At 40.4% G+C, this 14,645-nt stretch overlaps 1 protein-coding gene across 4 annotated transcripts in view; it reads left to right on the forward strand.

The window, feature by feature from the left end:
• Positions 1-8,448, forward strand: part of klhl32 (kelch-like family member 32) — a 191,308-nt gene extending 182,860 nt beyond the window's left edge. For all 4 annotated transcript variants that reach the window (XM_078399687.1, XM_078399688.1, XM_078399689.1 and 1 more), the window contains 2 exons: positions 3,137-3,231; positions 5,782-8,448. In XM_078399687.1, the coding sequence (XP_078255813.1) occupies positions 3,137-3,231; positions 5,782-5,943 (257 nt within the window). In that variant the 3' untranslated portion in view covers positions 5,944-8,448. The remainder of the gene's footprint in view (positions 1-3,136; positions 3,232-5,781) is intronic.
• Positions 8,449-14,645: the final 6,197 nt, after the last annotated feature.

The raw sequence follows: 14,645 nt of genomic DNA on the forward strand, positions 1-14,645 counted from the left end.
CATTGGAGAAAAACACAAAGATGTTGAACTTTACACCGCCATTACTGCTGTTTGAGGGAAATGGGCAGCAATGGATTGCAGAGTAAAGACCTTGGATTGATTAGATGTCTCTTAGAAGTTCAATTTTAGTCTCATGTTAAACTTTTGCTTCACAATTGTCCGCATGATGTTCTCTGCTTCTGAAGTTAGGATTGCATTGACTTCATTGAATTCAATTTTGGAAGCATAGTATGAGACATAGGTGGAATCACATGTCTAATGCATGCAACTAGGATGGATTATAGTCCCTCTCATGTGTCTTCTGAAACCTATTTTAAAGGAAGTTTTTCTATTTGTATAATTCCAAGACCAAAATTACTGCAAAGAGTTTGCAGCTTATAAGTCAAGTAAATTTGAATAATTGTAAAGTAGCATACTTACCAATTGGAGTACTGGCAGATGTTTCTGGTAAATTCACTCATGAACATTAAACCTTGGTTATAAAATGTTCAGACCAAAATCTGATATTCCCCTGATATGGTACACATCCTCAGAGTCTATTGCAATTAGTTTATTCATTTATTACCTGATCTATTTAAGAGTATAAAGTGATTAATGGCATCACTGCCCATTTTTCAAAGACTGAAGATTGCCTTTATTTCAGTCCGTCTTCTTTAAAATCATTGTTCCTGGCTTTCAATGTCAAAAGCCAGTGGACCTGCTTATCACTAGTTAATTAGCTATAACTGACACATCTTTCCTTGCCCCTGCTAACTGAGCCTAGTCTCTCCCAAGCTTAGCCCTTAAATGAACAACACAGGAGCTGTTCGTGGTGTGTGTGCAGGGTGAGAAAGGGCTACCCAGCCTATACACACCTTCCAGCACTAGACCCAGAGCCTTGCAGGTCATGGTTTTTCTGAGTGATGAGTCATAGAGTCATAAAGTGATACAGTGTGGAAACTGGCCCTTCGGCCCAACTTTCCCATACCGGCCAAAGTGTCCCAGCTACACTTGTCCCACCGGCTCGCGATTGGTCATATCCCTCCAAACCTATACTATCCATGTACCTGTCTAACTGTTTTTTAAATGTTGGGTTAGTTCCTGTTTCATACATCCACCACCTTTTGTGTGAAAAAGTTACCCCTCAGATTCCTATTAAATCTTTTCACCTTAAACCCATGTCCTCTGGTCCTCGATTCACCTACTCTGGGCAAGAGACTCTGTGTATCTACCCGATCCATTCCTTTCATGATATCCAAATCTTTTTTTATCTAACTCACAGTTTTCGCTAAGTTGTCTTTTGTATCTAATTGTTTGAAACTTGACACCATCTAATAAAAAGCAAATGGTGTGATTGGCGCTCAACCTTCACCTTAAACGTTTATTCCCTTCACCACCAACACTCAATGACTGCATTGTGCACCATCTACGAAATGTACAGTTATTCACCCAGGCTACTCCTCTCTTCATACCTATATTCTTGTTTAGCAACTTACTTGATACCTTCTTGATTAGATGTATCTTGATTTGATTACAAGGATGTTGCCAGGACTAGAGCTATAGGGAGAGGTTAAGTAGGCTGGGTCTCCATTCCATGGAGTGCAGGAGGATGAAGGGAGATCTTATAAGTGGTGTACCAAATCATGAGAGGAATAGATCGGGTGGATGCACAGTCTTTTGTAGGGGAATCGAGGACCTTAGGTTCAAGGTGAATGGGAAAAGATTTAATAGGAATCTGAGCGGTACCTTTTCACACACAGGGTGGTGGGTGTATGGAACAAGCTGCCAGAGGAGGTAGTTGAGGCTTGGACTATCCCATTATTTAAGAAACAGTTAGACAGGTACATGGATAGGACAGGTTTGGAGGGATATGGACCAAGCGCAGGCAGGTGGGACTCATGTAGCTGGGAAATTGTTGGCTGGTATGGGCGAGTTGGGCCGAAGGGCTTTTTTCCACACTGTATCACTCTATGTCCTTTTTGTTTTTTGTATTTTAAAATGTGAATTTTCCTCAGCCTAACACCAGTATTTAACTTCGCTGGTTGTCGAACACGTTGGGCATACTGAGGTTGTGTTTTTTTTCTTTGTTCACACTTTTATTATAGATAATTTCTTTCTCTATTTTGTTGTAGAATTTGCTTTTTTTTAAAAATGTTACGTATAAGATGTCCTGATCTTTACACAAGCAGATCTTCCCATTGAATGAACGTGGAAGTCTAAACATCAACCATACTCACCTTTAATAAATCAGAAAATGTAAGGGAAAGGTCTGTCATAGGGGTTCTGATAGAGCTCCTGGGCAGTGTTGTAGAAAAGAGGGATCTAAGAGTACAAGGACATGGTTTCCTGAAAGTGTTCCGTCCCAGGTAGATCGGGTAGTGAAGAATGCTTTTGCCACGGTGGCCTTTCTTCAGTCAGGGACTTGAGTATAGAAGGTGGGACATTACATTACAATTGTACAAGATGTTAGTGAAGCTGCACTTGGAGTATTGGGTTCAGTTTTTAATCACACGGTTACAGGAAAGATGCCATTAAGCTGGAAAGGTGCAGAGAAGATTTATGAGGATGTTGCTCGGAGTTGAAGGCATGAGCTTTAGGGAGAGATTGGGTAGGCTAAGACTTTATTCTTTGGAGCACAGGAAGCTGAGGGGTGATTTTGGATCAAGAGAGAAATTAAAAGGATGAATGCTCATGGTCTTTTTTTCAGGATAAGGGAATCACGAACTAGAGTACATAGGTTTAAGGTGAGAGGGGAAAGATATAATAAAAAACAGAGGGTCATCTTTTGTACAGTGACACTGGTGGGTATATGGAACAAGCTGCCAGTGGTACTTACAGCAGATACATCTCTGTCAGCTTGCATGAGTTGGGACGAAGGGCCTGTTTCCGTGTTTATCGACTCTATGACTCTAAGACGAAAGAAACATCAATGTCGATGCATCGAGCTCCACAAGAGTAACTAAATTCAACACATTAGTAATGGTTAAAAAGCATTGACTAACAGATATTATCAACTATTGTTTGTACTGCACTCTGCCGACAACTGTGTAATTTTCAACTTTTATTCAGAATTCCAATACAATATTCAAATTCCATAGAATTAAGCTAAGTGGTAGATTTTTTTTACAAATCATTACCTTGTATTTTTCTACATTAGGTCAAAATGAATCTGGCGTCGCAGTGCACAATGAAAGAATATACCTAGTTGGCGGGTATTCCATATGGACCAATGAGCCACTAGCTTGTATCCAGGTCAGAATCTTGGTTCATTTGTGGTATTGAATACATTTTATGAAGAACTTTAGTCGCAATCTTCAAGATGCAACCTAGTAGAAAATGCCACAATGGCATACATCTGTTGGTTCAGATTTTAAAGTATTAAAAATGTTGTGACTATTGGCATTGCTACTTGTTCGATAATGAAACCAGCAACAAATTCTCAATTTTTGTGTATGTGTCGCTTGACATGAAAATCTAGAAGGAGTGGTCTGTGATTTAGTCTTCCTGCGCAGAATGTGCTTTTGGCAGTTTTCACCAAAAGAATCACTGAAAATCATTTCAATTACTGTTAATCTAAAGACACTTACTGTCAAACATATGCTTTGTAGCTCAATTGGCTTTTGAATCTAATTTTAAGCTACTTTAGCTGTTTAAAAAAAACTATTTTTATGTTTGTGAATTATAGTTGCGTCATATTTTAATTAAAAAATCAGTTAATTTTTCCAATATTTATTTTGGATATTTCAACTTTAATCTTATTTATAGTTAATTAATTGCAGTAGTGTTTTCTAAAATGTTAAAAGAAAAGTTAATTCAACACTGCTTTTTTTTTCATCTTGCTTGTGTAAAAATTCTTTGATTAACCACATTGCTAATTCAAGCTGATGGGCTCCAGGGATCCTATTGAATTGATGCCTTGGAGCAACAGGCATTAGAAAATGGCCCATTTTTGTGCAGATCTACAGTCGGCACCATTGCTTTGCCACTATCCACGACTATAAGGAATCTTGATGAGACTGTAACAAATGAAATTGACAGCTATAATTAACCAAATTTGTGGCATACCTAGTTTTGGATATTGTAAAATATGAAATGAACTTTCCCTGTAATCCATTTGGTCGAGACTCGCCCAACCACAGATATCGTCTTTGTTTTATCCATCCCTCCAGCCACTATCTCTCCTAATTTAAATTAACATTTTATAATATCTCTTTCGGTGTTCTGACCTGTAACACAAGATAAGATGAACAGGAAAACAAATTATAGGTTTGAAGTTTAAATGGTTCAAAAGAACTTATTAACGCTATTATTCAGGTATCACAAAATGCAGGAGTAACTCAGCAGGTCAGGCAGCATCCAGGAGAGAAGGAATGAGTGAATCTAAACCTATGTTAAATCAGAAATAAATATAGAAAACACCCAATAGGTCAGGGTAACATCTGTGGAAGGAGAAACAGAATTAATGTCACAGGTCAGAATGATGAAAGAAAAATGTTTAAATGTTAATTTAAGTTTGCAGAGAAAGCAGCTGGTGGGATAGATTATAACAAAGACAGTATCTTTGGTCGGGTGAGACTCGTCCAAATGGATTACAGGGTGAATATGCTTCTTTGTCGATATTCTATATGTTGGCAGTAGCAAGGCTGAGAGACCTGTGCAGCAGGTAACACTGTACTAATGGACAGGGTAAAATTGAACCAATATTTCAGATTGATGCACTAAACATTATTCCCTTATCATGTATCTATGTAGTGCAAATGACTCGATGGTAATCATGTATTGTCTTTCCGCTGACCGGATAGCATGCAACAAAAGCTATTCACTGTGCCTCGGTACACGTGACAATAAACTAAACTGAACTGACCTACAGGTATCGGTTATGATACAAATGACCACTTCTGATCCAGGCAGATAAAGTGAGATACCCGAAGTTGGTGAATTCTTTATCTAGTCCAGAAAACTGCAATGCGTTCAGATGGAAAAATAAGTGATGTTCCATTTTGAGAACACTGTATGCAATACAGTACGCTGGAAGAAGGACAAACAAATTAAGGCTTCACCTGGAAGGACTGGTTGGATCCCAGTATGGTGGGAGGGGAAGAGGAGAAAGGACAGGCCTTGCATCTTGTGGTTGCAAGGGAAAATTCCATAAAATATGGAGTGGTTAGTGAGAACATAGGCTTGTATACACTAGAATTTAGAAGGATGAGGGGGGATCTTATTGAAACATATAAGATAATTAGGGGGTTGGACACATTAGAGGCAGGAAACATGTTCCCAATGTTGGGGGAGTCCAGAACAAGGGGCCACAGTTTAAGAATAAGGGGTAGGCCATTTAGAACGGAGATGAGGAAGAACTTTTTCAGTCAGAGAGTGGTGAAGGTGTGGAATTCTCTGCCTCAGAAGGCAGTGGAGGCCAGTTCGTTGGATGCTTTCAAGAGAGAGCTGGATAGAGCTCTTAAGGATAGCGGAGTGAGGGGGTATGGGGAGAAGGCAGGAACGGGGTACTGATTGAGAGTGATCAGCCATGATCGCATTGAATGGCGGTGCTGGCTCGAAGGGCTGAATAACCTACTCCTGCACGTATTGTCTATTGTCTAACATGCCAGAGAATTGCGAAGGGAATTATTCTCTTAAAATGCTAAAAGGGGAGGTGAAGGCATGCCTGCTGCTTAAATCTCAGCAGACATTAAAAATGCAAGTGAGAACATGGTATATTTTAACCAGGAAATTCTTGTGATGAAAATATATATGACTAATAAAAATGCACGTGAAACTCAAAAATCTATGTTGTTTTGCCAGATACTGGATGTTAGTACGGAAGGCAAAGAAGAGGTGTTTTATGGGCCAACGCTACCATTTGCATCCAATGGAATAGCAGGATGTTTTCTTCCAGCCCCGTATTTTACATGCCCTAACCTTCAGACGCTGCAAGTGCCTCATCACAGGATTGGTGCTGTGTGAGAAGAGGGTTTAAGGTTTCAAACCACCGGCACTATTGAATGGATATGGCTGTATGTGGCATCAACACTGATTCCAAGATCTTTGCACAGGGCAAACCCTATATTTGCTTGCTATGCACTTCAATCAAGACCACAAACAGATAATCTGCCTTTTCGTGAGTGCATGCGATCATAACTGAAATTCTCTGCGGGAGTTGCCATTTTATATAGAAAGCACTGTACTGCTACCGCTGTAAGCAATCAAATTTAGTTATTCACACTTTCAGAAGAACAAAGAAAATCCCAGTTTAATTTGAAAACAATTATTGAATCTGAACAGCAAAATTGCTCAGATTAGCCTCATATTTTTACGAGGAAATGGTTACCAACTTGCTGTCAATGCTGTCATTCATGTTTCTATATATTTCCTAACGTACTCATTTTTTAACTGTACAGTTGGTTAGTTTATTAATAGCTACCTTCTTCATTTTGTGTCCAGCTAATCTATGTTTTTTCTTGTCTCGCAACCTGCCGAGCGAGGTTTCCTCACCAAACAATAAAAATTATTAAGAGTGCTACTTGCAGGTGAACATTTAACCTGTTCAGACGGCAAACCTCCCAGGCAGAATATTAAAACCTTTCTCCGAAATAAGACCAGAGAAGCATCTTTGGAATTGTTTTTGCTCGTCCACTATAATCATGAATTTATCACACACAACAAGAACAGATTCTCACCTTGATTCATTTCATTTCTGAAGACTCTTTACTGCAAATCTAAATAAAGGTTTGGAGGAGATGTGCAAAACTCTCTGGCAACCCAAGCCTACGACAAATAATGTGAGTGAATCAACAAATAAGCTGCTGGAGGAACTCCGCTGGTCAAGCACATCCTTCGGGAGAGCAGCTAAGGATTGGTCGATGTTTCAACGCAAAATATTGACAATAGACAATAGGTGCAGGAGGAGGCCATTCGGCCCTTCGAGCCAGCACCGCCATTCAATGTGATCATGGCTAATCATTCTCAATCAGTACCCCGTTCCTGCCTTCTCCCCATACCCCCTGACTTCGCTATCCTTAAGAGCTCTATCCAGCTCTCTCTTGAATGCATTCAGAGAATTGGCCTCCACTGCCTTCTCAGGCAGAGAATTCCACAGATTCACAACTCTCTGACTGAAAAAGTTTTTCCTCATCTCCGTTACATTCCCTTCAAATCGATGAGTTCCTCCAGCAGTTCATCTGGTGTTCCAGACTTAAGCATCTGCAGTCACTTGTGTCTCCAATGTTCGTGAATATTGTGTACTGTATGTATGTTTCGGGGTGCCAAGGCTGGGCCACCAGCAGAGGCTAAATTGCATCCACGAAGACTGGAGCCAGATGTACATTTGCCAAAATGCTACTTAGTCAAGAGTTAAGTACATTTTTACATAATCGATAATAGTAAAGATTACAGAATAAGGGAAATGAAATGCAATGTTCTTCAGTGCACTAATAAATTATGACTTATTGCAGCAGTGGGGCAAAATACAGTACACTAAAATTGTACCATATTGTGTACGATCATTTAAAATTACACAGCACACGTATTTTTACACTTTCACTTACCACAAAGTTGTCATTACATGATTGTATACTTCATTCTCACTTGTCACTAGAGGACTGTTTGCTGTAATTTAAAGTTTGAACACTGCCCTAATGCTCGTCTATCTCAGTAGGAACATCTGCCCCACCGGCTATTGCCGCTGACGGTGTTGATCAAGATGCAGCTTTGAGGTTCCACATGCTGAAGAGTTGCAGGAGGCTGAGGGGTGATCTTGATCTTAATGGAGGGAGGGGTGATCTTGAAAGAGGGGCAATCACATGGCAGTGTATAAAATTATGAGCGAAATAAATAGGGTGAATGCACACTTTTTCCCAGGCTAGGGGAATCAAGAACTAAAGGGCACAGGTTTATGGCTTAAGGGTAAGGATTAAATAGGAACCAGAGCGGCTACTTTTTCACACAGGGAATGGCGAGCAAATGGGACAAGGTGCCCGAGGAGGTATGTTTAAGGTGAATGAGAAAAGATTTAATAGGAATCTGAGGGGTAACTTTTTCACACAAAGGGTGGTGGGTGTATGGAACAAACTACCAGAGGAGGTAGTTGATGCAGGGACATACCCAACATTTAAGAAACAGTTAGACAGGTACATGGATAGGACAGGTTTGGAGGGAAATTCTGGCAGGTGAGACTTGCTGGCAGTGTGGGCAAGTTGGGCCGATGGACCTGTTTCCACACTTTATGACTCTAAGTGGTTGAGGAAGGTACAATAATAGCATTTAACAAACATTTGGACAGGACAATGGATAGGTGCAGGTACATGAGACTAGCTTGGATGGGTTATATTGGTCGGCTTGGCTAGTTGGGCCAAAGGGCTATTCCTGCACTCTAGGACTTAAAAAAAAAAGGAAGGTTGGAAATAATTTTCAGGTTGGATAGCAGCTGTGGAAAGAGAAAGAGAACTGCCTATTTATCTCTCTTTTGCAGTCCTGACAATAAGTCCTCTACCTGTAACTTAACTCGGTTAAGTTACAGGTAGAGGATTATTGTCAGGACTGCAAAAGAGAGATAAATAGGCAGTTCTAAGTTGGAAAGGAAGTGGTGAGAGGGTTCATCCAATCCCTTCCTCCTGCACCGTCCTCTGGAACTTAAAACTCTCTTTCCAAGTTCTTACCAATCGTCTTTGACTCATAATGTTAATTGTGTTTCTCTTTCACAATTTCTACCTAACTTGTGGGGTATTTCCAACATCTTCTATTTTTATTGCAGTCATCCAACATCTTTAGTTTAAAAAAAAAAATTGCATCTGCAGCTTTAAAATTTTTAATATTTCTAATCCCGTCCGTTCTAGTTTTATTTATCTTCAATGTCAAAATACTTCTAAAAGCTCCAATACACCACATCATTTGGGATCATACCTAATCTATCTTGATAATTCTAATATAAAAACAACATATTTGACAAAGATGATTTAGCTGTCATAAATTCACACTGGTCTCAATCTATTGAAAATGTTCTAAAGTTTTTAGATTATCTTCATCAATGGTTCCATTCTTACTATTCATCATCATATCATCATATATATACAGCCGGAAACAGGCCTTTTCGGCCCTCCAAGTCCGTGCCGCCCAGCGATCCCCGTACACTATCCTACACCCACTAGGGACAATTTTTACATTTACCCAGCCAATTAACCTACATACATTCTCAGAACAGTAGATCTCGTTGGTAAATCTAATTTCACAAGTTTCTTCTAATTCCCTTTGTTATCCTTTAAGGGTGACACTCTTTATTACTTTTTTGCAGCATTCTGTCCTTGCTATTCAGCAGAGACACCAACCTGAAAAATATGTTCCGGATGGTTTTTTTTCCCCATTGCTTGTTGTTTCTTGAATCTGGCAACTTGCTTCTCAAAGGATTTAATTATAACTTCTTGCAAGTGCACTCTCCAGAAGATTTGTCGATTCAGGATATCCCACTTCCTGTACATCACAAATGCAATGATTTTAGTGTTCACATTAAATATCTCAGTTTAATTGTTGCAAAGTTTCATTTTAATATTTTAGTTTGTACCTTCAGAGTCCAAATCCTCCAATTCATGCTGTTCCATTCCTTGTAAGAAAATTATCCCACCTATTAACATAGAACTTAACATAATGCAGCACAATAACATCCCCTTCTGCCCAGTGGCCATGCCGAACATAATGCCAATTTGAACTAATCCACTCTGCCTGGATGTGATCCATATCCCTACATATCCATGTGCCTAAACAAAAGCCTCTTAAATGCCACTATCGTAACTGCCTCCACCACCACCACCCCTGGCAGTGCATTCCAGGCACCAACCACCCTCCATGTGAAAAAAAACTTGCCCTGCACATCTCTTTTAAACATTCTCCCTCCAACTTTGAAGCTATGCCGAAAATGGACACAAAAAGTTGGAGTAACTCAGCGGGTCAGCCAACATCTCTGGTGAAAAGGAATAGGTGACGTTTCGGGTCGAGACCCTTCTTCAGACAGTCTGAAGATGGGTCTTAACCTGTAAAGTCACCTATTCTTTTTCTCCAGAGATGCTGGTTGACCCCACTGAGTCACAATAGCTTTTTGTGTCCATCTTCAGTTTAAACCAGTATTTGCGGTTCCTTCCTACACATTGAATCTATGCCCTATAGTCTTTGACATTTCTATTATAGGAAAAAAGGTTCTGACTGTCTACACTATCAATGCCTGATGTACTTTTATATAGTTCAATCAGGTCTCCCCTCAACCTCTGACGCTCCAGGGAAAACAATTACATTTTAGTCCAACAGCTCTTTATGGCTAAAACACTTTAATGCAAGCTACATTCTGGTAAACCTCTTAGAACCTCTCTGCACCTTCTTCAATACTGCCACATACTTCTTGCAATGGGGTAATCAGAACTGCACACAATACTCTAAATGCAGCCTAACCAAAGTTTTATAAAGCTGCTCTGCATGACTTCCTGACTCTTACATTCAATGCCTCAACTGGTGAAGGCAAGCATACCATACACCTTCTTTGCCACTCTATCTACAGGTGTTGCCACTTTCGGAGAGCTATGGACTTGGACCTGAATATCCCTCTGTACATCAATGCTCGGCATTAACTTTTTTATTTACCCCTTACAAAAGTGCAGCAGCTCACACTAGCACAGATTAAATTCCATCTGCTATTTCTCTACTCATATCAAATCTAAATCTTAGACCAGCCCTGGCAGATTACCTCCCAAACGAAAATTCACCCCCTGGTAGCATGTAAACAGGCATTTGTAGAAAAATATATATTTTCTCCCTTTTGCACTGCCTCTGCAAAAGATTAATTGCCTTATCTACTCACGAAAGAATCAAACAAAAACACAGAAGCAGTATTGAAAAGCCCCCAACTGCAATCTGAATCTCATCTCAAGATTCAATAGCCACCCATGTAATATATCCAGCAATGTTAGTGAACAATGGATTCTTTATCTGTTGTCAGAAAGGTTACATACATCCCTTGTGTTATGGCATGTTTGACATATGGGCCTTTCAGATCCCACTAAAAGTCACATTAATCTATATTGCGTGCCTTTGGCACAATAGCCTAAATTTAGCCTAATTAGTTACTGTATATTTTATAGAACATGCATTTTATTCTCATTCAACCTCAGTATATTTACCAATGTTAACTGTGAAGATTTAAAAAAACTGTACGCAACAGGTTTAATAAGAAACATCAGTACTGTAAAGGCTAATCCCAAACACAATGAACTCAGACTGAAATATGATGATGAGCCGTTTGACCAATCAAATCCGCACCAGTGCTGTTTTAGCTGCTTGTTATTAAAAGCCAATTGCCTAGAAATTCATCCCCAGTCTCTTCAGTCAATGGCAGAGAATTTCAACGCCAAGATGCAACATTGCTATTGTTCCTACATAGTGCAAAAAATGCGACTGACGAACGAACTGTTAAGCAGCAATGGACTGAATCACTTTCGATGACTTCACGGGCTGGATAGGAGAAAACATCAGTCAAGCCTTTGAACAACATTTATTTAACACTGTATCTATTGTTATGGGCTTCCTTAACAAAAACATTGTGATAGATTATTTGATGCCTGTGATATGTAAAATAAAGTAACATGTAAAATAATACGTTTCAAAGTAAGCGTTCTTTATTTTCTCGAGCAAATTTTGAACAACTTCCAATTACACAGCATTAGAAAACAGAACTGCTTAGGCGGGCAGTGTCTGTGCAGATACTGTAGATTCTGCCGCTTCTAATAACGTGGCACCAACCTGAAATATTTACTCTGTTTCTATTTCCATATTTGCAATTTTACCTGCTGAGCATTTTTAATTTTCCACTTTCAATTTTTATTTTACTGGGACTTGCGGGTTTACGTTTTAAGAATGAGGCTCAGGGATAGCCTTATCAAACTTATCAAAGGCACAAAATCATGAGGGGCATAATCAAAGTGAACACTCACAACCTTTTCCCCTGGGTAAAGGATACTAAAACCAGAGCGCATCGGCTCAAGTTAAGAGGGGAGAGATTCAAGAGGGACTTTGGGCGCAATTTCCTCACTCAGTATCTGGAATAAAGTGCTCGAGAAAGTTCTGGAAGTGGATACAATTACGGTTTTTAAAAGACATTTGGACCAATGTATGGATAGGAAGGGTTTGGGGGGGGTATGTGCCAAATGCAAGCAAATAGGACCAACCCAGAATGCCCACATTGTTAGCATGGATATGTTTGGCCTTAGGGCCTGTTTCTATGCTGGAGAGCTCTATGCCTTCAGATTTCTAGCAGCCACAGTATACTGGTTTGCCCATTTAAATCAAACTGTTATAGTGTGGCAAATCTGCAATTTTTTGACAGAAGCAGTATCAAGACCCACATAAGAGTTCAGCACAAATCACCGAAAGCTTGTGAGAAAGGTTCATTCTAAGGAGCATCTCAAAATCAAAAGAAAGTAACAGAGCAACGTAGCTCTATAACAATGTTTCAGGTTCTCCGGTTTCATCTCACATTCAATAGACGAAAGGTGTAGGAATAGGCCATTCGGCCCTTCGAGCCAGCACCGCCATTCACCGTGATCATGGCTAATCATCCGCAATCAGTACCCCGTTCCTGCCTTCTCCCCATATCCCTTGACTCTGCTATCATTAAGAGCTCCATCTAACTCTCTCTTGAAAGCATCCAGAGAATTGGCCATCACTGCCTTCTGAGGCAGAGAATTCCACAGCTTCACAACTCTGAGTGAAAGTTTTTCCTCATCTCCGTTCTAAAAGGCCTACCCCTTATTCTTAAACCGTGAACCCTGGTTCGGGACTCCCCCAACATCGGGAACATGTTTCCTGCCTCTAGTGTGTCCAATCCCTTAATAATTTTATATGTTTCAATAAGATTACCTCACATCCTTCTAAATTCCAGACTATACAAGCCCAGTCGCTCCAGTCTTTCAATGTACGACAGCTTTCAAGAGAGAGCTGGATGCTTTCAAGAGAGAGCTGATGCTTTCAAGAGAGAGCTGGATAGAGCTCTTAAGGATAGCGGAGTGAGGGGGTATGGGGAGAAGGCAGGAATGGGGTACTGATTGATAGTGATCAGCCATGATCGCATTGAATGGCGGTGCTGGCTCGAAGGGCTGAATGGCCTACTCCTGCACCTATTGTCTATTGTCTATTGTCTATTGACAGTCTCACCATTCCGGGAATTAACCTCGTGAACCTACGCTGCACTCCCTCCCACTTCCTAAGACGTACAGATTTGTAGGTTAATTGGCTTGGTAAAATTGTAAATTGTCCCTTGTGTGTAGGATAGTGTTGGTGTGAGAATCGCTGAAGAGCCTGTTTCTGCGTTGTATCTCCAAAGTAAAACTAAACAATTTAGGGAGGAGATGATAGAGTTGAGGATCTTGGCAGATGATGGCACTGCCGCTAATGGTGGGACAAGGAAATTTGGGGATGATCGAGGTACAGGATTGGAGATGTGCAGGTTACATTGGAGGGGCTAGATACAGAGAGACATGAAAACACAATAAATATTTAAATCAATCTACTGTCGAGATAACAAGCCTCTTTCCCCACCCCAACTCTCAATTTATCTATTTTCCTGTAGACAAATCAAAGATCTATTTCACACTTGTCACATCCAATGTTTAAATGTTTTCATCTTGGATCATACCCACAAGGTCCCGACAGATATTTATTTCACAACATGCCTCCTTCAGTTGAATGGAACAGTAACATACCTGCATCATATGAAATACCCTATTCTTAAATCACATTCCAAACAAGATGTTTTTTTAACCCGTTTGAACATTAGTGGCCTTTAGAATGTGATGCCTGCCACAAATTACCTTCATTGTTCCTTCACTTCTACAGATACGGCGTGGAAACAGGCCCTTTGGCCCACAGAGTCCACGCTGACCAACAATCGCCTTTGCTCTAGTTCTATGTTATCCCATTTTCCCATCCAACACAAGAGGGGCAATTTAAGAAGCCAATTAACCTACAAACCTTCACGTTGTTGGAATGTGGGAGGACCCAGGAAAAAACCCACACGGTCACATAGAGAACGTACAAACTCAGCACGGATGGCAGCCTTAGTCAGGATCGAACCTGCGTCTCTGATCTGATGATGTGAGGCAGCAACTCTATTGATCTGCCACTGCGCTGCCACCACTCTCAGGCTCAGACTTCCGCTGGGAGCCCAGGTCTCAGCGCATTGGGAAACTGCAGCACAGCACAAGGTCTCTCCCTGCCCAAGAGGCTACTGCAGTGATGGTGAAATCATGCCCCAATGCTCACAGGCTGCCAGAGCTGCCACTTTACATGTTTGACATTTTGTTTGTCTTTTTCGAAGGAATGTTTTAAAAAATTGAATTTTTGAAATGTTTCAAAATTAAAAGACTAAAAATGACATGCAAAGAATGAAACCATTTACGCTAAATTAAAGCAAATAAAATCTTATACTTGCCTTTCTCCCGGCAGCTGATTTCTCCCGGTCATTCTGTATCAGGTCTCATTTGATGGATTTTCCAGCTCAGGCCCCCACAACATCACGGTTACTCAGACACAGCGGTCTGCCGGAACAAGCCTTCATTTGGAATTGGCTCAACTTCTGGTTTAGCTACCAGCAGATCAGGGCTGATCTCCTTGGAATATGTGCCCTATATTGACTC

Source organism: Rhinoraja longicauda, chromosome 5 (genome assembly GCF_053455715.1).
Source record: "Rhinoraja longicauda isolate Sanriku21f chromosome 5, sRhiLon1.1, whole genome shotgun sequence".
In the NCBI taxonomy this organism is placed as follows: Eukaryota; Metazoa; Chordata; class Chondrichthyes; order Rajiformes; family Arhynchobatidae; genus Rhinoraja; species Rhinoraja longicauda.